General features: G+C 44.3%; 1 protein-coding gene across 1 annotated transcript; it reads right to left on the bottom strand.

Moving 5' to 3' along the window:
* Positions 1–6185: 6185 nt before the first annotated feature.
* CCL27 (C-C motif chemokine ligand 27) lies at positions 6186–25408 on the bottom strand. The gene is made up of 3 exons (XM_040335625.1): positions 25275–25408; positions 11105–11231; positions 6186–6493 (listed from the first exon to the last, which is right to left on the bottom strand). The coding sequence occupies exons 1-3, from the start codon at positions 25339–25341 to the stop codon at positions 6400–6402; spliced, it is 288 nt and encodes a 95-aa protein (XP_040191559.1). The 5' UTR covers positions 25342–25408; the 3' UTR covers positions 6186–6399.
* Between the last annotated feature and the right edge of the window lie 307 nt (positions 25409–25715).

Raw genomic sequence — 25715 nt, 5'->3', positions numbered from 1 at the left:
AGAACACCTCCAAAGGGTCAAGTACCAACACCTCTGGACTCTAGCCCACAGGGTCCGATATTTGACAAGAGGGGGGGAGGAAACAAAATGTGGCGCCCTAAACTTTAAAAAAATATATTTTTGACACTCTGTGAAACTAGAGGGCGTCTAAATAGTTGTAAGGAGTCTAGGTAATCGAACTATCTCATATGATTGAAGCGCCATCCAGTGGTCAAAATGCAGTATTTGTTTTTGAATGTTTCATTCCAGGGGAGAAAAATATATTGGCCACTAGATGGCGCTTCAATCATGTGAGATACAGTAGTTTTATCACATAGAAACATAACAGTAGCTGAGTTGATGTCTGTCACTTTGTATACACAGACCCTTAAACATAGCTTAGCTCCTTAATGCATATTAAGTAAATCTGTAAATGTAACCATTTTTTTTTTTTTTTTGCATGCTGTCCTATGAGAGGTTTACTAATTTGCACAGCCCTCTGCCAGTGGAACCTTTTATTACGAGCATAATCCGTTCATGGAGAATGCTCGTAATCCAAAGTACTCGCATATCAAAGCGAGTTTCCCCATTGAAGTCAATGGAAACTAAAATAATTTGTTCCGGGCTGACTTCAATGGCATGCAATACTGCATGCGGCCAGAGGTGGAGGGGTGCCAGAGAGCGTCGTAGACACTCAGCCTTTTCACCCCCACAAAACGATGGAACCACATGGTATCCACCTCACCACTCCACACAACGATGGAACCACATGGTATCCACCTCACCACTCCACACAAAGATGGAACCACATGACATCCACCTCACCACACCACACAACGATGGAACCACATGACATCCACCTCACCACTCCACACAAAGATGGAACCACATTACATCCACCTCACCACTCCACACAACGATGGAACCCCATGACATCCACCTAACCGCTCCACACAACGATGGAACCACATGGCATCCACCTCACCACTCCATACAACGATGGAACCACATGACCTCCACCTCACCACTCCACACAACGATGGAAACACATGACATCCACCTCACCACTCCACACAACGATGGAACCACATGACCTCCACCTCACCACTCCACACAACGATGGAAACACATGACATCCACCTTACCACTCCACACAACGATGGAACCACATGAGATCCACCTGACCACACCACACAACGATGGAACCACATGACATTCACCTCACCACTAGTGTTGCTCACGAATATTCGCATTGCGAATATTCGACTCGAATATAGCATATTCGAGAAATCGCGCTATATTTCGAATTTCGCGGTGAATATTCGCAATTCCGAATATTCGCATTTTTTCAATTTGATTTTTAAAACAGATCACATCCTATCGACGTCTAAAAGCATTGCTGGTATGATTAGAGACCCTGGGCCGAGTAGCTAAGCTGAGGCGATCCTTTTATGTTGCCAAATTGAAAAACAAAAAATTGCGATTTTTCGCTATTGCGAATGCGAAAATTATTGCGAATTTTCGATAACTGTGGTAGGAGAACTCTGATTGTCTCTGATGCAAAAGGGGGGGGGGCTTTGTGTATGTTTCTGTTATGAATATTTGTATGTTTGATATTATTTTTTTTTGTAAGAAGGAAAAAATTGCGCATACCTTAAAAAAAAAAGGGGAGAATACAGCAGCAACTCAAAAATGTTATACAACATAAATTAATACAAGACAGAAAATGGAGTCGCTCTACAAGAATAAAAAATATGTCTAGTGACAAGACATGTGGGCAAATTATAAAATAAGCAAGCGCAAATAACTTGTGAAATACACAGTGAAACAAATATATAAAGAAATATAGTCCCAATAATAGAAAAATAATCTTTCATAAAAATGTCTTTGATATGTGAAGTGAAAAAAAGTCCAAAGCATGCAGCATGAACGTGTTCAATCTTCAAGGTGTTTGATTGACAAACGGCTGTGACAGATGGATAGAGTAAAGAATCACCACCAATGCAAAACACTTTTTATTTTCTATTGTAAAATATCAAGAATATTCTGAGCCAATCAGAGTGCTCCTTCCGCATTTGCCGAATATTCGCAATTATTTTGTATTGTAAAATATCAAGAATATTCTGAGCCAATCAGAGTGCTCCTTCTGCATTTGCCGAATATTCGCAATTATTTTGTATTGTAAAATATCAAGAATATTCTGAGCCAATCAGAGTGCTCCTTCTGCATTTGCCGAATATTCGCAATTATTTTGTATTGTAAAATATCAAGAATATTCTGAGCCAATCAGAGTGCTCCTTCCGCATTTGCCGAATATTCGCAATTATTTTGTATTGTAAAATATCACGAATATTCTGAGCCAATCAGAGTGCTCCTACAGCATTTGTCGAAATTGCGCAGTAAATATCGCATTCGCATATTGCGATATTTCGATAAAATATCACGAATATTCTGAGCCAATCAGAGCGCTCCTCCAGCATTTCTCGAAATTGCGCAATAAATATCGCATTCGCATGTTGCGATATTTCGATAAAATATCACGAATATTCTGAGCCAATCAGAGCGCTCCTCCAGCATTTCTCGAAATTGCGCAATAAATATCGCATTCGCATGTTGCGATATTTCGATAAAATATCACGAATATTCTGAGCCAATCAGAGTGCTCCTACCGCAGTTATCAAAAAATCGCAATTATTTTCGCATTCGCAATAGCGAAAAATCGCAATCATTTAATTTCGATAAAATATCACGAATATTCGAATTTAGCGAATATATCTCGAATATTCGAATATATATTCGAGATATATCGCGAAATCGAATATGGCATATTCTGCTCAACACTACTCACCACTCCACACAACGATGGAACCACATGACATCCACCTCACCACTCCATACAATGATGGAACCACATGACATCCACCTCACCACTCCACACAACAATGAAACCACATGACATCCACCTCACCACTCCACACAACGATGGAACCACATGACCTCCACCACACCACACAATGATGGAACCACATGACAACCACCTCACCACTCCACACAACAATGAAACCACATGACATCCACCTCACCACTCCACACAACGATGGAGCCGCATGGCATCCACCTCACCACTCCACACAACGATGGAACCACATGACATCCACCTCACCACTCCATACAACGATGGAACCACATGACCTCCACCTCACCACACCACACAATGATGGAACCACATGACATCCACCTCACCACTCCACACAACGATGGAACCACATGGCCTCCACCTCACCACTCCACACAACGATGGAACCACATGACATCCACCTCACCACTCCACACAACGATGGAACCACATGACCTCCACCACACCACACAATGATGGAACCACATGACATCCACCTCACCACTCCACACAACAATGAAACCACATGACATCCACCTCACCACTCCACACAACGATGGAACCACATGACATCCACCTCACCACTCCACACAACGATAGAACCACATGACATCCACCTCACCACTCCACACAACGATAGAACCACATGACATCCACCTCACCACTCCACACAACGATGAAACCACATGGCCTCCACCTCACCACTCCACACAACGATGAAACCACATGACATCCACCTCACCACTCCACACAACGATAGAACCACATGACATCCACCTCACCACTCCACACAACGATGGAACCACATGACATCCACCTCACCACTCCACACAACGATGGAACCACATGATATCCACCTCACCACTCCACACAACGATGGAACCACATGAGATCCACCTCACCACTCCACACAACGATGGAACCACATGACCTCCACCTCACCACTCCACACAACGATGGAACCACATGAGATCCACCTCACCACTCCACACAACGATGGAGCCACATGACATCCACCTGACCATACCACACAACGATGGAACCACAAGATATCCACCTCACCACTCCACACAACGATGGAACCACATGACATCCACCTCACCACTCCACACAACGATGGAACCACATGAGATCCACCTCACCGCTCCACACAACAATGGAACCACATGAGATCCACCTCACCGCTCCACACAACAATGGAACCACATGAGATCCACCTCACCGCTCCACACAACGTGGAACCACATGACATCCACCTCACCGCTCCACACAACGTGGAACCACATGACATCCACCTCACCGCTCCACACAACGATGGATCCACCTGACCACTCCGCACAACAATGAAACCACATGACCTACACCTCACCACTCCACACAACAATGGAACCACATGACATCCACCTGACCACTCCACACAACAATGGAACCACATGACATCCACCTGACCACTTCACACAACGATGGAACCACATGACATCCACCTCACCACTCCGCACAACGATGAAACCACATGACATCCACCTCACCACACCACACAACGATGCAACCACATGACATCCACCTCACCACTCCACACAACGATGGAACCACATAACCTCCACCTCACCACACCACACAACGATGGAACCACATGACCTCCACCTCACCACACCACACAACGATGGAACCACATGAGATCCACCTCACCACTCCACACAACGATGGAACCACATGACATCCACCTGACCATACCACACAACAATGGAACCACATGATATCCACCTCACCACTCCACACAACGATGGAACCACATGACATCCACCTCACCACTCCACACAACGATAGAACCACATGAGATCCACCTCACCGCTCCACACAACAATGGAACCACATGAGATCCACCTCACTGCTCCACACAACAATGGAACCACATGAGATCCACCTCACCGCTCCACACAACGTGGAACCACATGAGATCCACCTCACCGCTCCACACAACGATGGAACCACATGACATCCACCTGACCACTCCGCACAACGATGAAACCACATGACATCCACCTCACCACACCACACAACGATGGAACCACATAACCTCCACCTCACCACACCACACAACGATGGAACCACATGACATCCACCTCTCCACTCCACACAACGATGGAACCACATGACCTCCACCTCACCACACCACACAACGATGGAACCACATGACATCCACCTGACCACTCCACACAACAATGGAACCACATGACATCCACCTCACCACTCCACACAATGATGGAATCACATGGCATCCACCTCACCACACCACACAATGTAGGAACCACATGACATCCACCTCACCACTCCACACAATGATGGAACCACATGGCATCCACCTCACCACACCACACAACGTAGGAACCACATGACATCCACCTCACCACTCCACACAACGATGGAACCACATGACATCCACCTCACCACTCCACACAATGATGGAACCACATGACATACACCTCACCACTCCACACAACGATGGAACCACATGACATCCACCTCACCACTCCACACAACGATGGAACCACATGGAAACCATTTCTCTATTCCACACAATGATGGAACCACATGGCAACAGCCTTTTCACTCCACCCATAATAAAACTTCATGGCAACCACCTCACCACTCCACACAATGATGGAACCACATGGCAACAGCCTTTTCACTCCACCCATAATAAAACTTCATGGCAACCACCTCACCACTCCACACAATGATGGAACCACATAGCAACTGCCTCTCCACTCCACACTACGAAACTTCATGGCAACCATTTCCCCACTCCACACAATAGAACCACATGGCAACAGCCTTTCAACTCCACACATAATGGATCCACATGGCAACCACTCCCCCACTCCACACAACAATTGAACCACATGGCAGCGGCCTTTTCACTCCACACAACAATCAAACCACATGGCAAGTTGGCAACCACTTCTCCACTCTACACAATGATGGCACCACATTCAAACTGCCTTTCCACTCCACAGAATGATGGAACCACAAGGCAACTGCCACTCCACTCGACACACAAATTGAAACAAACATCCTTTGCACTCCACACAATGGAACTGCATGCTGTCTGCCTCTTTACTCCACACATTAATAGAACTGAATGCCAACTGCTGCGCCTCTTCCTATGATTTTGATTATTTTAAATGTTAAATGCAGCTAATGGCGTCTCTGGGTAGAAGCTGGGGGGGGGTCCAGAAATGATAATTATAGGGCTGCTGGGGCACGGAGCAACATTATTCAATTCCAGAAAAAAAAAACATTCCAGTTATTCAAAGTTTGAGAACATATTAACTCATACTATGTGTAATAACATTGTAACAGTGAGTAGTCTGGGCGATCCTTTGTATCCTGTACATCATTCTATAATACAGAATAGTATAATACACACAAAGCTCTGACATCTACTCAGTCTTTTCTCCCCAATGTACGGAATATACAGTCCACAAGGGGCAGTAGATGTCCTTCTTCTACTCTCAGTCACATCAGGAGTACTTGGCTGGTCGGGCCTTCTTTATCCAGCCAATCAGGGCTTTGTTGTTGGGGTCCACACACTTCTGTTGTCTGCCCACATATAACCTGGAAATAAGAAAGGATCACATTGGCAGATACAAGGTAACATTGTTTATAAACATTGATCAGACGGGAGATAGAGATACAAAGTAACATAGGGCAGATTCACAGAAGAGATACGCCGGAGTATTTTCAAATTTGCCGCGTCGTATCTTAATTTGTAATTCACAAACAAAGATACAACGGCTTTTGGCTAAGATCCGACAGGCTTACGGCTTCGTACCCCTTCGGATCTTAGGCTGCAATACTTCGGCCGCCGCTGGGTGGAGTTTGCGTCGTTTTCCAGCGTCGGGTATGCAAATGAGCTTTTACGGCGATCCACAAAGGTTTTCGCGTTCGTTACGTCGTCGTTTTTTTCCCGTCGCAAAGTTAAGCATGCTTTTACATGGCTTAACTTTAGACGAGCCATGTTAAAGTATGGCCGTCGTTCCCGTGTCGAATTTCAATTTTTTTTTTTTCGTAAGACGTCCGGGAATACGAAAGTACGTTACGCACGTCGCTGTTCAGAAAAATGACGTCACTTCACGCAAAGCACGGCGGGAATTTCAAAACGGAGCATGCGCAGTACGTCCGGCGCGGGAGCGCGCCTAATTTAAATGGTACACGCCCCATTTGAATTAAGCGGGCTTGCGCCGGACGTCTTTACGTCTTTACGTTACTCCGCAGCAAGTTTATACTCAAGTGCTTTGTGGATCAAGCACTTACGAGAAAAACTTGCGGCGGTGTAACGTAAAGACGATACGTTACGCCGCCGCATTTATACCTGAATCTGGCCCATTGTTTATAAACATTTGGCCAGATTCAGGTAGATCCGCGCAATATTTGCGTGGGCAAAGGGCAACGATTTTTGCTCTGCGCCCACGCAAATATTTTGATATGCCCGCGATTCACGGAGCAGTAGCTCCGTAAATTGCGCGGGCGCTATGCTAAATAGCCCGGCGTAAGGGCGCCTAATGTAAATGATCCCGCCGGGGACGGGAATCATTTAAATTAGGCGCGCTCCCGCGCCGAGCAAACAGCGCATGCTCCGTCGGGAAACTTTCCTGACGTGCATTGCGGCAAATGACGTCGCAGGGACGTCATTTGCTTCTAAGTGAACGTGAATGGCGTCCAGCGCCATTCACGAATCACTTACGTAAACCAACGTGAAATTTAAATTTCACGAGCGGGAAGGGCGGCTATACTTTAGCATTGGCTGCCCCTGCTATAGCAGGAGCAACCTTGCGCTAAAGTCGCCGTACGGAAACTCCGTACCTTGCGTGCGCAGGGCCCGCGCAACTTTTGTGAATCGGTGGTAGTATGCAATTTGCATACTATACGCCGATCACAATGGCCGCGCCCCCTAGCGGACAACGCAAGAATGCAGCCTGAGATATGAAGGCATAAGGAGGCTTATGTCTGTCATATCCTAGGCTGCAGTCCGCGTAGCGATGTTCCTGAATCAGGGGCATTCGCTACGCGGGAGCAAAACAGCTATTGCGCCGCGCAACCTATGGTTGCGCGGGCGCAATAGCTTCTTGAATCTGGGCCACTGATCAGACAGGAGATAGAAAGATACAAATTTACAGTTGTTACTTTTGTATCTATTCTGTTTCATTCATCTGAAGATTGAAGGGATGAGTGGGAAGGGGTTATTCTTTATTTATTCATAATGGGCCAGATCCTCAAAGAAGTTACGCTGGCGTATCTATTGATACGCCGCATAACTTCTACTTCTTATGTTTGTTTTTTATCCACAAAACAAGATACGCCTGAAGCTGTACTAGATCCGACTGGCGTACGTCTTAGTACACCGTCGAATCTAAGGTGCATTTTTACGCTGGCCGCTAGGTGGCGTTTCCGTCGATTTCCGCGTCGAGTATGCAAATTAGCTAGATACGCGAATCCACAAACGTACGTCCGGCCGGCGCATTTTTTTACGTTGTTTCTGTAAAGCTTTTTCCGGCATAAAGTTACCCCTGCTATATGAGGCGTACTCAATGTTAAGTATGGCCGTCGTACCCGCGTCGAAATTTGAAAATTTTACGTTGTTTGCGTAAGTCGTTCGCGAATAGGGCTTTGGGTAGAATGACATTCACGTCATAAGCATTGTCTTGTTGCGGGTTAATTTCGAGCATGCGCTCTGGGATACCCCCACGGACGGCGCATGCGCAGTTAAAAAAAAAGGTAATTTACGTTGGGTCAAGACGTATTACCATAAAACACGCCCCCATCACATACATTTGAATTGCGCACCCTTACGCCGCCAAAGTTACACTACGCCGCAACTTACGGCGCAAATTCTTTCAGGATACAAAAAAAAAAGCTGTAAGTTACGGCGGCGTAGTGTATCAGAGATACGCTACGCCGGACGGATAGAAGCGCCGTGCTTCGTGGATCTGGCCCTAATTATTTATCTTCCCCTTCTCCCTGTAAATGTTTTTATTTTTTTATGCAAATTTTGTTTCTGTTTTTCTAACAGGGAACACTAGAAACATGCACTACCAAAAAATGTGTTTGTTTTCGTTTTATTTTTTATTTTGTTTGTTTTTCCGGTTCATTCGTTATGATCGCAATTCATAAATTTGAAAAAAAAAATCTGAAATTTAGAAATTTACAAAAAAAATCTGAAATTTGGAAATTCGAAAACCCGAAAATCGTAAATAATAACTAACTTTACTATTACTAACTAATAAATTACAGGTATTGGAATTTCCTTTCATATTTGGCTGTTAGTGAACATAACGAATACGAAATTATGCGAAGTTACGAATTATCAGAAAACAACGAATGCCGCATCTTAACAAATAGAACGGAACAAATTAATAGGAAATAATAATAATAAAACATTTTTATTATTATTATTGTAATGTATTATTATTAATTTGTTACGTTATTTTGGATAATTCGTAACTTTAGATAAATTCGTATTCGTTACGTTCACTAACAGCCAAATATGAAAGGAAATTCCAATACCTATATTTTTAAATTGTTTTGCATTAGGCAACTGCTTTTTATTTCTTCTTTTTATAGCCTATATCTAAAGCATGAAGAAAAATAGATATATGATCAAAACAACTGAAAAGAGCTAACTATAGTTAAAGATATAATTCAACTAAATATATATAATAATAAATACATTAAACTAAATAAATATAAATATATATAATAATATAGCTAAATATAATTAAGTCATAATTAAATTAAGTATTATAAATAATACGTAAATTATTCATTTATACCTAAATAAATACGTAAATAATACTAAATATATAATTATAAATATATATACTAATATACCTAAAAATAACTAAAATAAATATATAATAAAAAACGTATTAAACTATATATATATATATATATATATATATATATATATATATATATATATATATATATATATATATATATATATATATATATACACTATAACTAAATATAATTAAAGATCTTATAACCTTAACAGCTTTATGCAATTTATTTTTCTTTTTTTTTATAAATTTCTTTATACATTTTTCAATAATATCTATAACTTAATAGCTAGCAATAGTTAAATTATTATTTCAGATTTTTGAACTTTCGGGTTTTCAAATTTCCGAATTTCCATTTTTTTTTTATTTCCTTTGAATCTCTGAATTTCCATTTTTTTTGAATTTCAGAATCTCCTAATTTCTTTTGAAATTCTGAATTTAATTTTTTTTTCAAATATCCAATTTTTTTTCGAATCTCAGATCTTCCGATTTTTTTTGAATTTCAGATTCTTTTTGAATCTATGAATTTCAGATTTTGTTTCGAATTTCAGATTATTATTTTTTTTCGAATTTCAGATTTACCTTCGAATCTCTTAATTTCCATATTTTTTTTTCAAATTTCCGAATTTCCTATTTTCTTTCGCAATTCAGAATTTCTGAATTTCTGCATTTTTTAAAAATTTCTGAATTTCAATTTTTTTTTTGAATTTCCGATTTTTTTTCTAAATCTCAGATCTTCAGATTTTTTTTGAATTTCAGATTTTGTTTCAAATTTAAATTTTTTTTTTGAATTTCAGATTTCCTTCGAATCTCTTAATTTCCATATTTTTTTTCAAATTTCCGAATTTTATATTTTCTTTCGCAATTCAGAATTTCATTTTTTTTTTAATTTCTGCATTTCTGTTTCTTGTTTTGAATTTCTGAATTTCAGATTTTTTTTTTGAATTTCAGATTTTTTTTTTGAATTTCAGATTTTTTTTGAATTTCAGATTTTTTTTGAATTTCAGATTTTTTTCGAATTTCGAATTTCAGATTTTTTTCACATTTCCGAATCTTTGAATATTTAAAATGACATTTAACATTTTACTAAACGGGTTTTCGTTAATTTGTTAGTTTAGTTAAACCGGTTTTCGTAATTTTTTTTTTTCGAATTAACGAATTTATAGAAATTCATTAAAAAGCTAATTCGGAACAAAGCGAATTGAACATGTCTAGGGAACACCCTTAGATGGAGCTACTGGCAGGATGTAAATCTTTTGATTGACAGCTATGGGGAGTTATGTGACGGGTGATTTTATAGACACTGCTGAGAAAAAAACACATCTCTTCTTCATGAGTAAAGCACATAAGTAGGTTCTCTACTGCCAACATCACAACAAACACTCACACAATGGCGCGCAGGTTGCAGAGGCCATCCCTCTTCTGGAAACGGACCTTCATCACGTTCTTCAACAAGTTCTTCGGTATGTGTTTGGCCAACTTGGTGCAGCAGGACACGGTGCGTATCGGCATACCTGTGTACCCCCCCCCCAAAAAAAAGACACATGTCCATCAAGTCCAACCTATGTGTGTGATTATATGTCAGTATTACATTGTATATCCCTGTATGTTGTGGTCATTCAGGTGATTATCTAGTTTCTTGAAACCATCGATGCTCCCCGCTGAGACCACCGCCTGTGGAAGGGAATTCCACATCCTTGCCGCTCTTACTGTAAAGAACCCTCTATGCAGATTAAGGTTAAACTGCTTTTCTTCTAATTTTAGTAGCTGCTTTAGTGGCTGCTTTTGATAGCACAGTGGCGACAATTGATGGGCACAGTGGCGACAATTGATGGCACAGTGGCTGCGTTTGATGGCATGGCACAGTGGCTGCGTTTGATGGCACAGTGGTGACAATTGATGGCACAGTGGCGACAATTGATGGCACAGTGGCTGCATTTGATGGCATGGCACAGTGGCGACAATTGATGGCACAGTGGCGACAATTGATGGGCACAGTGGCTGTATTTGATGACATGGCACAGTGGCGACAATTGATGGGCACAGTGGCTGTATTTGATGACATGGCACAGTGGCTGCATTTGATGGCATGGCACAGTGGCGACAATTGATGGCACAGTGGCAACAATTGATGGGCACAGTGGCTGTGTTTGATGACATGGCACAGTGGCTGCATTTGATGGCATGGCACAGTGGCGACAATTGATGGCACAGTGGCGACAATTGATGGGCACAGTGGCTGTGTTTGATGGGCACGGTGAGGCAACAATTGATGTTTTTTTTCCCTTTGTTTACGCCCCCAAAAACTTTGAGCACCAGCTGCCACTGGTTTTCTCCCTATTGTGGGGTCACAGTGACCAGTACGGTATTTGTAAATTGAAATCATATCCCCTCTCAAGCCTCTCTTCTCCAGAGAGAATAAGTTCAGAGCTCGCAACCTTTCCTCATAACTAATATCCTCCAGACACTTTATTAGCTTTGTTGCCCTCCTTTGTACTCGCTCCATTTCCAGTACATCCTTCCTGAGGACTGGTGCCCAGAACTGGACAGCATACTCCAGGTGCGGCCGGACCAGAGTCTTGTAGAGTGGGAGAATTATTGTTTTATCTCTGGAGTTGGTCCCCTTTTTAATGCCAATATTCTGTTGGCTTTGTTAGCAGCAGCTTGGCATTGCTGAGCCTATCATCTACTAGGACCCCCAAGTCCTTTTCCATCCTAGATTCCCCCCAGAGGTTCTCCCCCCAGTGTATAGATTGCATTCATATTTTTGCCCCCCAAATGCATTATTTTAAATTTTTCTACATTAAACCTCATCTGCCATGTAGTTGCCCAACCCATTAATTTGTTCAGATCTACTTGCAAGGTTTCCACATGCTGCGGAGAAGTTATTGCCCTGCTTAGCTTAGTATCGTCCGCAAATACAGAGATTGTACTGCTTACCCCATCCTCCAGGTAATTTATGTACCAATGAAATAGGATTGGTCCCAGCACAGAACCCTGGGGGCCCCCACTACCCACCCCTGACCATTCCGAGTACTCCCCATTTATCACCACCCTCTGAACTCGCCAGTTTTAAATCCATGTACTCACCCTATGGTCCATGCCAACGGACCTTATTTTGTACAGTAAACGTTTATGGGGAACTGTGTCAAATGCTTTTGCAAAATCCAGATACACCACGTCTACGGGCCTTCCTTTATCTAGATGGCAACTCACCTCCTCATAGAAGGTTAATAGATTGGTTTGGCAAGAAAGATTCTTCATGAATCCATGCTGATTACTGCTAATGATGCCGTTCTCATTACTAAAATCTTGTATATAGTCCCTCATCATTTCCTCCAAGAGCTTACATACTATTGATGTTAGGCTAACTGGTCTGTAATTTCCCGGGATGTATTTTGGGTCCTTTTTTAAATATTGGTGCTATTTTGTCTTTTCTCCAATCAGCTGGTACCATTCCAGTCAGTAGACTGTCAATAAAAATTAGGAACAATGGTCTGGCAATAACTTGACTAAGTTCTTAAGTACCCTTGGGTACTGCTTACCCCATCCTCCAGGTCATTTATGAACAAATTAAACAGGATTGGTCCCAGCACAGAACCCCGGGGGACCCCACTACCCACCCTTGACCATTCCGAGTACTCTCCATTTATCACCACTCTCTGAACTCGCCCTTGTAGCCAGTTTTAAATCCATGTACTCACCCTATGGTCCATACCAACGGACCTTACTTTGTACAGTAAACGTTTATGGGGAACTGTGTCAAATGCTTTTGCAAAATCCAGATACACCACATCTACGGGCCTTCCCTTATCTAGATGGCAACTCACCACCTCATAGAAGGTTAATAGATTGGTTTGGGAAGAACGATTCTTCATGAATCCATGCTGATTACTGCTAATGATACAGTTTTCATTACTAAAATCTTGTATATAGTCCCTTATCATCCCTTTCAAGAGCTTACATACTATTGATGTTAGGCTAACTGGTCTTTAACCACTTCCCACCCACCCAACGACTTTTTACGGCCGCAATGTTGATCTTAATTGCCGGGAGGCCGTCTATATACGCCTCCGGTCACTGGGGGGCACGTGAGCGCCACCGGTGGCGCGCGCGCACGCCCACCGCGTCACTCAGGTGCCGATGCGCGTGCCTGGCGGCCACAATGTCTGCCGGGCACCCACGATCGGCAGTCACAGAGACAGGGACGTGGAGCTCTGTGTATAAACACAGAGAGCTCCATGTCCTCTCAGGGAGAGGAGACCGATGGTGTGTCCTTTGTATATAGGGATAACCATCGGTCTCCTCCCCCAGTCAGTCCCCTCCCCCCACAGTAAGAATCACCTAGCAGGGCACACATTAACCCCTTCCTCGCCCCCTAGTGTTAACCCCTTCCCTGCCAGTCACATTTATACATTAATCAGTGCATATTTATAGCACTGATCGCTGTATTAATGTGAATGGTCCCAAAAATGTGTCAAAAGTGTCCGATATGTCCGCCGTAATATCGCAGTCCTGAAAAAAATCACAGATCGCCGCCATTACTAGTAAAAAAAAAATATGGGGGTTAGGGGTTGGGGTAAGGGTTGGGGTTAGGGATTGGGTTTAGGGGTAGGGGTAGGGTTAGGGTAGGGTTAGGGGTTGGGTTTGGGTTGGGTTTAGGGGTAGGGTTTCCTATTGAAGAATAAGGCTAGGACTCAGCAATTGGAACAGGGACCTGCCCCTGAGGTCAAAGGCCACTGGGCATGGCTGACCCACCCCCACCAAAGTGTACCGCCTACCGCAACTAAGTCGGGGAATGAACAAGAAGGGAGAAATAAAAATAATAATCGTATCTGTAATATACATTTCCCCTCTAATTTCTCTCCCCTCCCCCATCCGTATGACACTAGAAGAAATATATAACTCTCAAATACAGATAGGATCAGCCGTACAAATTCCAATTCTGAAAACATCAATAAATTACATTTGAGTCAGAGACATTTCTACAAGTGCAAACACAACCCCCGCTGAGTCCTGATATATTGAGGGGGAGGGGGGGGGGGGCAAAAGAAGCAATAAAAACTCACTGCAGAACAAGCAACTGTTTAAAGTTTGAATCGAGATTATAAAGTGTATACTGTACACTATATTACCAAAAGTATTGGGACGCCTGCCTTTACACGCACATGAACTTTACTGGCATCCCAGTCTTAGTCCGTAGGGTTCAATTTTGAGTTGGCCCCGCCCTTTGCAGCTATAACAGCTTCAACTCTTCTGGGAAGGCCGTCCACAAGGTTTAGGAGTGTGTCTATGGGAATGTTTGACCATTCTTCCAGAAGCCCATTTGTGAGGTCAGGCATTGATGTTGGATGAGAAGGCCTGGCGCACAGTCTCCACTCTTAATTCCCCCCCAAGGTGATCTATCGGGTTGAGGTCAGGACTCTGTGCAGGCCAGTCAAGTTCCTCCACCCCAAACTCACTCATCCATGGGGTAGATTCAAAAAGCAATTGCGTCTGCGTAACCATAGTTACGCAGCGCAATTGCTTACTTGCGCCGGCGTATCGAATGCTCCTGATTCAGAAAGCTTGATACGCCGACTGCAGCCTAAGAAATGATTGGCATAAGGCTCTTATGCCCGCATATCTTAGGCTGCATTCTTACGCAGGCCGCTAGGTGGCGTTCCCGTTGTGGTCAGCGTAGAGTATGCAAATTGCATACTAACGCCGATTCACAACCGTACGCGCGCCCTGCGTACGCAGTTTACGTCGTTTGCGTACGTCGGGTTTTGCGTAAGGCTGCTCCTGCTATTAGCAGGCGCAGCCAATGCTAAAGTATACCCGTCGTTCCCGCGTTGCGAAATTTGAAAATTACGTCGTTTGCGTAAGTGAAACGTGAATGGCGCTGGACGCCATTCACGTTCACTTTGAAGCAAATGACGTCCTTGCGACGTCATTTGCCGCATGCACGTCGGGAAAGTTTCCCGACGGAGCATGCGCACTGAGCTCGGCGCGGGAACGCGCCTAATTTAAATGATTCCCGCCCCCTACGGGATAATTTAAATTGCGCGCGCTTACGCCGGGCATTTTGCCGCCGCGTCCACGCAATTTACGGAGCTACTGCTCCGTGAATCAAGGGCAGCGCAGTAAATTTGCGGGGGCACAGGGCAACGTTAAAAAAGAGCAAATCTACCTGAATCAAGCCCAAGGTTTATTAGTTAAACAGCCAAATGGCTACTCACTTCGTCAAAACGAAGCAGGCGCATAGTAGTTAGTGATGTCTGAAGTAGATGGATGTTTCCCGGAGTGAGTGGCAAGAGGCTCCCGAGCCAAGTGTAGCTGCGCTGGGCCGCAGGATGTCAGCCATAAGCCAGCGTGGAATGCATAGGAAGCCAGGCCGGATGTGACGTCACCGGGAAACCTCAGACAAGTCAGGTGGCACGTTACAAAGCTTCCTCTTTTTCTTCAGACCTTGGTTTATCTGTTAAATCTCGTTGTACTAATCTGCTGCACTTAGTCCGGCGCCCCCTTTTGTTTCCCACCCAAAAAAAAAATGGAAGCTGATTGGCTTCTATGCAGAGCTGCAGCAAATTTTGCACTCTCCAGATTTAGTAAATTCAACCCCAATGCAGTGGCGGCTGGTGCTCAAAAATTTCGGGGGGCGCAAACAAACAAACAAAAAAAACAATTGCAGCCTCACTGTGCCCATCAAACGCAGCCATTGTGCCATCAATTGTCACCACTGTGCCATGCCATCAAACGCAGTCACTGTGCCATGCCATCAAACGCAGCCACTGTGTCCATCAATTGTCGCCACTGTGCCAATTTTTGCCACTGTGCCCTGTAATTGTCGCCACTGTGCCCTGTAATTGTCGCCACTGTGCCCTTTAATTGTCGCCACTGTGCCCTGTAATTGTCGCCACTGTGCCCTATAATTGTCGCCACTGTGCCCTATAATTGTCGCCACTGTGCCCTTTAATTGTCGCCACTGTGCCCTGTAATTGTCGCCACTGTGCCCTATAATTGTCGCCACTGTGCCATGTGAAGGACTTTTTACCTATATGCTTCAGGTTAATCCTCCCTGTTTGTTTAAGGCTGTTAATGGTATTTACCCTTCTGCAGCCAGTCCTGTTTCAAATGTTAATTGTTCTAGCCCTGTGTTTACTGGTTACCGTGATTAGATAAGTAGCTCATGTTAATTATGCTGATTGCTTCATTGTGGTAATTATCTCTCTATATGCGGAGCCGAACCGGCTAGATACTGATTAGTTCAAAGAAATATCTTTATTTCAAAGGATCTGTATTGAAGACCCCCCACTGTGTAAGGGGGGGCGGAGATTTGTCATTGTAACAGTTGTAACCACATATAAGCTCTGTTTTTTTACTATTAAAAGTCTGTGTTGTTCCAGCCCTGGCTCATGTATGGATGCTTCTGTGATTTCTTTTATGGGAAGAAGGGACGGTTTGACGGGGATATCATACCGATACCGTCACAATTGGTGGAAGCAGTGGGATTTTCCCTTCTATTCCCCTTCACACCCGGATTCCAAGCAGACACTGGAAGAACTACTGGAAGATTGTGGAAGGATTGCTAGCAACAAAACCAAGCGGGTCATCATAGCAGAATCAATGGAGATAGACCAGGAGGACGGGATTGCAGCAACGCCAGCGGTACAAGTGATTCAGGAGGAGGAATCGCCAGCCAACAAGCTAATGAGAGAGAAGCTAGCGTGGTTCGGCCCGAACCCAACGCCGGATGTGGTGCTGAAAGTGATGGACCTGTTAGTAAACGCAGAGCTACAGAAGGCTAAACAAATAAGAGAGAAAGAGCTACAGAAGGCTAAACAAATAAGAGACGCAGAACTACAGAAGGATAAACAAATAAGAGACGCAGAGCTACAGTTAAAACTGGCAGCAGTCCAACAAGCAGCCGCACATCCTCCAAACAGTGAGTACAGCACAGCAGACACAAGGAAGATCCCGTTTAGCGCTTTTAAAGCTTTTGATGAAAAGGACTGTGAGATTGATAACTACCTGGCAGACTTTGAGAGACAATGTAAGCTGCACCGAATAGCTAGAGGAGACTGGGTTGCAATATTGTCAGGCAAACTGTCAGGCAAAGCTTCTGATGCTTTCCGGACCGTGCCAGATCAGGATTAGTGTTGCTCACGAATATTCGCATTGCGAATATTCGACTCGAATATAGCATATTCGAGAAATCGCGCTATATTTCGAATTTCGCGGTGAATATTCGCAATTCCGAATATTCACATTTTTTCAATTTGATTTTTAAAACAGATCACATCCTATCGACGTCTAAAAGCATTGCTGGTATGATTAGAGACCCTGGGCCGAGTAGCTAAGCTGAGGCGATCCTTTTATGTTGCCAAATTGAAAAAAAAAAATTGCGATTTTTCGCTATTGCGAATGCGAAAATGATTGCGAATTTTCGATAACTGTGGTAGGAGAACTCTGATTGTCTCTGATGCAAAAGGGGGGGCTTTGTGTATGTGTATGTTATGAATATTTGTATGTTTGATATTATTATTTTTTGTAAGAAGGAAAAAATTGCGCATACCTTAAAAAAGGGGAGAATACAGCAGCAACTCAAAAATGTTATACAACATAAATTAATACAAGACAGAAAATGGAGTCGCTCTACAAGAATAAAAAATATGTCTAGTGACAAGACATGTGGGCAAATTATAAAATAAGCAAGCGCAAATAACTTGTGAAATACACAGTGAAACAAATATATAAAGAAATATAGTCCCAATAATAGAAAAATAATCTTTCATAAAAATGTCTTTGATATGTGAAGTGAAAAAAAGTCCAAAGCATGCAGCATGAACGTGTTCAATCTTCAAGGTGTTTGATTGACAAACGGCTGTGACAGATGGATAGAGTAAAGAATCACCACCAATGCAAAACACTTTTTATTTTCTATTGTAAAATATCACGAATATTCTGAGCCAATCAGAGTGCTCCTTCCGCATTTGCCGAATATTCGCAATTATTTTGTATTGTAAAATATCAAGAATATTCTGAGCCAATCAGAGTGCTCCTTCCGCATTTGCCGAATATTCGCAATTATTTTGTATTGTAAAATATCAAGAATATTCTGAGCCAATCAGAGTGCTCCTTCCGCATTTGCCGAATATTCACAATTATTTTGTATTGTAAAATATCACGAATATTCTGAGCCAATCAGAGTGCTCCTACAGCATTTGTCGAAATTGCGCAATAAATATCGCATTCGCATGTTGCGATATTTCGATAAAATATCACGAATATTCTGAGCCAATCAGAGCGCTCCTCCAGCATTTCTCAAAATTGCGCAATAAATATCGCATTCGCATGTTGCGATATTTCGATAAAATATCACGAATATTCTGAGCCAATCAGAGTGCTCCTACCGCAGTTATCAAAAAATCGCAATTATTTTCGCATTCGCAATAGCGAAAAATCGCAATCATTTAATTTCGATAAAATATCACGAATATTCGAATTTAGCGAATATATCTCGAATATTCGAATATATATTCGAGATATATCGCGAAATCGAATATGGCATATTCTGCTCAACACTAATCAGGATATCCATAGCTACGCCCGGGTTAAAGAAGTGCTCCTGGCTCGTTATGCAGTAACCCCAGAGTCCCACCGACAGAAGTTCAGGGACTCACGCAAAACCACGAAAGACTCTTACGCGGAATGGGCATGCCAGTTGTCCCTGACGGCCTCTAACTGGGTTAACAGCAGCCAGGCCACCACCGCAGAGGACATTTTGCAACTAATGCTCCTGGAGCAATTTTACAATCACATCCAGACGGATGTCAAAGATTGGGTGAGAGATCGCAGGCCCATGACTCTACCAGAGGCCGCGAAGTTGGCAGATGAATATGCGGATACTCGCAAGACAAACCAGGTCACACCACGGGTACAACCTCCACGACCAACGGCGCCCTCACACCCACCAGCCGCTAGATACCAACCGCCTAACAGACCGATGACATCTAGCCCTCGCTATCCACGCCAGGAGGACAACGAACAACGCTGCTTCCGGTGCAAACAGCTGGGTCACTTCAAGCAGAATTGCCCCATGAACGACAACACCAGGTCAAATTGGTCTCAACCTGGGTACCGCCCACTAGCAGCAGCCCATTGTGTAGACTCGGCTTGGGATCCCCAGGAGCTGGGTCAGGAAGAACCATTGGGCACCCCTTACGAAGCCCTCATGGTACAATCTGTTATTACGGACAACAGGGAACACCATTGTCAGCTGGTCATGGGCGACAGCCCTGAGCCGGAGGGGCCCTGGAGGGAGCGGGGCAGAAAGAGGCACCGCCGGCTACCCCCCAAGAAGAAGAGGTCCTGGAAGCCGTATAACAAGCTGACCTGGGAGGAGAAGAAGCGACTGGAGGAGATGGAGTCGCAGCGGGCGTCGCAGATGCGGGCCGAGATGTTCGCCAAGGGCCCACCGGTGGCCCCTTACACCACCACCCAGTTCCTGATGATGAAGGACCACGTGGAGAGCCTGCAGGACATGAGCAAGCAGGAGCTGATCCGTGAGTACATGGAGCTGGAGGAGTGCATAAGCCACATGGAGGAGGAGAACAACCACCTGAGGTCACAGCAGGCTGACCCCCCCAGGCTCCATGAACTGGAGATGGAGCTGGAGAAGCTCAAAGAGGAGAACTGGCGGCTGCGGAGGGAGCAGAGGGTGGCTGACCCTATGGGGCCCTGATTCCCCCCCCCCCCCCGAACTCTGAGCACCGGTGCTACAGCATTTCAACAAATATAACTTTTTCTTTTTTTATGAATCTCCTGTGACTGTCACTACAGAGCCATAACCTGCCCCTCCCATAGCGGGACACCTAGATGGCGGCGCACAGACCCATTTGCCGTCTTCACACTGACTTCTGGTGACTTTGCAGATCGCACAAAGACTTGGGGACTGACCGGCGTGTGATCTGACGACCCGGTGGCATACCTGAGTCTGAAGCAGTTGCCAAGGGAGGTCAGTCACGCCAAACGGAGTTAACCTCGGACTAAAAGCTCTGAACCCGTCAACCCTACTGGACCAGGGAAGGTCCAACCGGGTTTGCCGGAGCAGGGAGAAAAAGGGGGGCCATTGTGAAGGACTTTTTACCTATATGCTTCAGGTTAATCCTCCCTGCTTGTTTAAGGCTGTTAATGGTATTTACCCTTCTGCAGCCAGTCCTGTTTCAAATGTTAATTGTTCTAGCCCTGTGTTTACTGGTTACCGTGATTAGATAAGTGGCTCATGTTAATTATGCTGATTGCTTCATTGTGGTAATTATCTCTCTATATGCGGAGCCGAACCGGCTAGATACTGATTAGTTCAAAGAAATATCTTTATTTCAAAGGATCTGTATTGAAGACCCCCCACTGTGTAAGGGGGGCGGAGATTTGTCATTGTAACAGTTGTAACCACATATAAGCTCTGTTTTTTACTATTAAAAGTCTGTGTTGTTCCAGCCCTGGCTCATGTATGGATGCTTCTGTGATTTCTTTTATGGGAAGAAGGGACGGTTTGACGGGGATATCATACCGATACCGTCACATGCCAATTGTCATGACTGTGCCCTTTAATTGTCGCCACTGTGCCCTTTAATTGTTGCCACTGTGCCCTGTAATTGTCGCCACTGTGCCAATTGTCACGATTGTGCCCTTTAATTGTCGCCACTGAGCCCTGTAATTGTTGCCACTGTGCCCTTTAATTGTCGCCACTGTGCCCTGTAATTGTTGCCACTGTGCCCTGTAATTGTCGCCAATGTGCCAATTGTCACCACTGTGCCCTGTAATTGTCGCCACTGTGCCCTTTAATTGTCGCCACTGTGCCCTGTAATTGTCGCCACTGTGCCAATTGTCACGACTGTGCCCTTTAATTGTCGCCACTGTGCCCTTTAATTGTTGCCACTGTGCCCTGTAATTGTCGCCACTGTGCCAATTGTCACGATTGTGCCCTTTAATTGTCGCCACTGTGCCCTGTAATTGTTGCCACTGTGCCCTTTAATTGTCGCCACTGTGCCCTGTAATTGTTGCCACTGTGCCCTGTAATTGTCGCCACTGTGCCAATTGTCACCACTGTGCCCTGTAATTGTCGCCACTGTGCCCTTTAATTGTCGCCACTGTGCCCTGTAATTGTCGCCACTGTGCCAATTGTCACGACTGTGCCCTTTAATTGTCACCACTGTGCCAATTGTCACCACTGTGCCCTTTAATTGTCGCCACTGTGCCCTGTAATTGTCGCCACTGTGCCCTGTAATTGTCGCCACTGTGCCCTGTAATTGTCGCCACTGTGCCCTGTAATTGTTGCCACTGTGCCCTGTAATTGTCGCCACTGTGCCCTGTAATTCTCGCCACTGTGCCCTGTAATTCTTGCCACTGTGCCCTGTAATTCTCGCCACTGTGCCAATTGTCGCCACTGTGCCCTTTAATTGTCGCCACTGTGCCCTGTAATTGTCGCCACTGTGCCCTGTAAAATGCTGCCCGGCACTTACCTTTCTGGGGTCGGCCATCCTCCTTCCACGGTCCCTCTGTGTCTTCTCCCGCCCTCGATGACGTTTCAGCCAATCATGTTACCGGTAACCAGAACCAGTGAACCCGATTGGCTTAGACGCCTGTCAGTCTTATCCAAGGAACGCACCCCCCGATAAGTATTTGGAAGCCGATTACAGCCTGAGGGCTGTAATCGGCACTTCCACAGCCAACCAGCTGCCATTATTCCGATGGCCGGCGCTCACCAGGGGGCTGGCCATCTGAATAGTGGGCGGCAGTGACAATACATAGATTCATGCCATGCATGGATCTGTGTATTGTATTCAGTGGCAGTGCAGGAGCGAGAGGGGGCGGCACTCCGGCGCCCTCTATGGACACACCGCCACTGCCCCAATGTATCATTTATTCTCAATATTTTTTCAAATAATATTTGTAAGCATTTCAACACTTTACGAGTCATATGGAATTTAACACCTTCCTGCCCGGCCAATAGCAGATTGACAGCCGGGCGGGCCTTTCGCCCTTCTGAGTTGACGTCATATGACAACCTCTCAGAAGGAGCAGCGCAGCGGCACGATCTATCACAGCCAATGACTGATCACTATACCGGCTCGCTGCCAGCTTTGTGATTGCTGTGCCCAATCACAGCAGATCACATGACAATTGTACACAATGGATGACTTCCTTTTCATGCCATCCATTGTATACAGTTGTGTTGCTAGCTCTGATTGGTCACAGTGTTCACATAGTAGTACAGACAGGGCCAATCACAGCCCACCGTTACCATGTGATTAGCTTTAGCCAATCGCAGGCTAATCACAACAAAGACACTGAACAAATCAGTTTCATTTAGTAAAAATGTAATGTTTGCTTAAGCCTTATACCAATGAACTTCATTAGTATAAGCAATCATAATGTGTAAAAAAAAGAATAATAATCCTGACCACTTCCCCAGAGTAGTAAACAGTGGTGGTGCGTCTATAGAGGGCGCTGGAGCGCCGCCCCCTCTGGCTCTCGCACTGCCACTGAAATAACATACATTCATGCATTGCATGAATCTATATTATTGTTGCCGGCCGCTGCCGCCAAGCGCCGGCCACCTGAATAACGGCAGCTGGTTGGCTGTGCGGAAGTGCCTATCAGAGCCAGTGGCACAGTGGCATCAATGGGCATTATCCTGGGCACAGTGGCATCAATGGGCATTATACTGGGCACAGTGGCATCAATGGGCAATATACTGGGCACAGTGGCATCAATGGGCATTATACTGGGCACATTGGCGACAAAGGGCACAGTGGCGACAAAGGGCACAGTGGCTGCGTTTGATGGCATGGCACAGTGGCTGCGTTTGATGGCATGGCACAGTGGTGACAATTGATGGCACAGTGGCTGCGTTTGATGGCATGGCACAGTGGTGACAATTGATGGCACAGTGGCTGCGTTTGATGGCATGGCACAGTGTTGACAATTGATGGCACACTGGCTGTGTTTGATGGCATGGCACAGTGGCATCAATGGGCATTATACTTGGCACATTGGCGACAAAGGGCACAGTGGCGACAAAGGGCACAGTGGCGACAAAGGGCACAGTGGCTGCGTTTGATGGCATGGCACAGTGGTGACAATTGATGGCACAGTGGCTGCATTTGATGGCATGGCACAGTGGTGACAATTGATAGCACACTGGCTGCATTTGATGGCATGGCACAGTGGTGACAATTGATGGCACAGTGGCTGTGTTTGATGGCATGGCACAGTGGTGACAATGGGCATTATACTTGGCACATTGGCGACAAAGGGCACAGTGGTGACAAAGGGCACAGTGGCTGCGTTTGATGGCATGGCACAGTGGCTGCGTTTGATGGCATGGCACAGTGGTGACAATTGATGGCACAGTGGCTGCGTTTGATGGCATGGCACAGTGGTGACAATTGATGGCACAGTGGCTGAATTTGATGGGCTCAGTGGCTCCATTTGATGGGCACACTGGCTGCATTTGATGGGCACAGTGAGGCTGCAATTGTTTTTTTTTTTTTTTTCGTTTGCGCCCCCAAAAATTTTAAGCACCAGCCGCCACTGGTAGTAAAGTGTTACTATTATTATTATTATTATTATTATTATTATACGGGATGTATATAGTGCCAACAGTTTGCGCAGCGCATTACAATATTAGGGAAGACAGTACAGTTACATAGTTACATAGTTACATAGTAAGTCCATCCAGTTCAACCATAAAAAATAAATAAATATATAAAAAATAAAAATAAAATAAAAAATAAATTATCATACACAAGTCCATCCAGTTCAACCATAAAAAATAAATAAAAATATAAAAAATAAAAATAAAATAAAAAAATAAATTATCATACACAAGTCCATCCAGTTCAACCATAAAAAAATAAAAATAAATAAATAAATAAATAAAAATAAAATAAAAAATAAATTATCATACACAAGTCCATCCAGTTCAACCATAAAAAAAAAAAATATATATAATACAATTCAGTACAGGAGGAATCAGAGGGCCCTGCCCATTAGAGCTTACAAACTAGTAGGAAGGGTCAAGTGATACAATAGGGTAAAAACTGTGGGGGATGAGCTGATAAAAGAACAGTTTTTAAGAAAATAAAAAAAACAGTTGTTACGTGGAGGCAGAACAGGCTTCTCTGAAGAAAAAACGTTTTCAGGGATCGCCTAAAAGTGGATAGATTTGGAGATAGTCTGATAGATTGGGGTAGGGAGTTCCAGAGGATGGGAGAGGCTTTGGAAAAGCCCTGGAGGCGAGTATGGGAGGAGGGGGATGAGGGAGCTAGAAAGCAAGAGGTGTTCGGAGGAAAGAAGAGGACGATTAGGTTGGTATTTTGGGACTAGGTAAGTGATGTAGCTGGGGGAAGAGTTGTGGATGGCTTTGTAGCTAACTGTTAGTATTTTGAATTGCATGTGTGGAGGGGGGAATTCGTTCATCAGCCTAATGACTGATCGAAAAAACATGGTCAGCCTTGGAAAACACTGAAGCTTGAGGGAGTCGGTCTGACGATCTCCAATGTTCTTACCTTGACAAAGGGCCGAGATGATCACCATGCCAAGAGCTACGAGGGCGAGGAGCTTCAGAGGAGACATCACTCCGGGTCTCAAGAGATTCCATAGAATGTCTCACTTCTGGAAGAATCTGGAAGACCCGCCTTATACTTGTTTTATCCCCAGGCCAAAAGGTGGGGAGTTGAAACATAGAAAAGACACAGCAGACCAAGTCTCAAGTCTGCCCCCCTTTTTAACCTTTTTTTTTGTACACATCTACAGTGCCGTGCAAAAGTATTCACCCCCCTTGGCATTTTTCATGTTTTGTTGCCTCACAACCTGGAATTAATATGGATTGTTTGTGGATTTTCATCATTTAATTTACAGAACACGCCCACAACTTTGAAGATTTTTTTTTTTTTATTATGAAGCAAACAACAAATAGGACAATATAACAGAAAAAGTCAATGTGCATA

This window comes from Rana temporaria, chromosome 1 (assembly GCF_905171775.1).
Source record: "Rana temporaria chromosome 1, aRanTem1.1, whole genome shotgun sequence".
Taxonomy (NCBI): domain Eukaryota; kingdom Metazoa; phylum Chordata; class Amphibia; order Anura; family Ranidae; genus Rana; species Rana temporaria.
The sequence above is the reverse complement of the archived record's forward strand: the minus strand, read 5'-3'. Positions and strand labels throughout refer to the sequence as shown.

Bases quoted from the DNA above. Each gene is read 5' to 3' on its own strand.
- CCL27 (XM_040335625.1), bottom strand. From the start codon at position 25,341: ATGTCTCCTCTGAAGCTCCTCGCCCTCGTAGCTCTTGGCATGGTGATC. The intron at 11,232-25,274 runs GTAAGAACATTG...GGGGGTACACAG, and splicing joins CATCTCGGCCCTTTGTCAAG to GTATGCCGATACGCACCGTG. The intron at 6,494-11,104 runs GTGAGTGTTTGT...TCTTATTTCCAG, and splicing joins TGCAACCTGCGCGCCATTGT to GTTATATGTGGGCAGACAAC.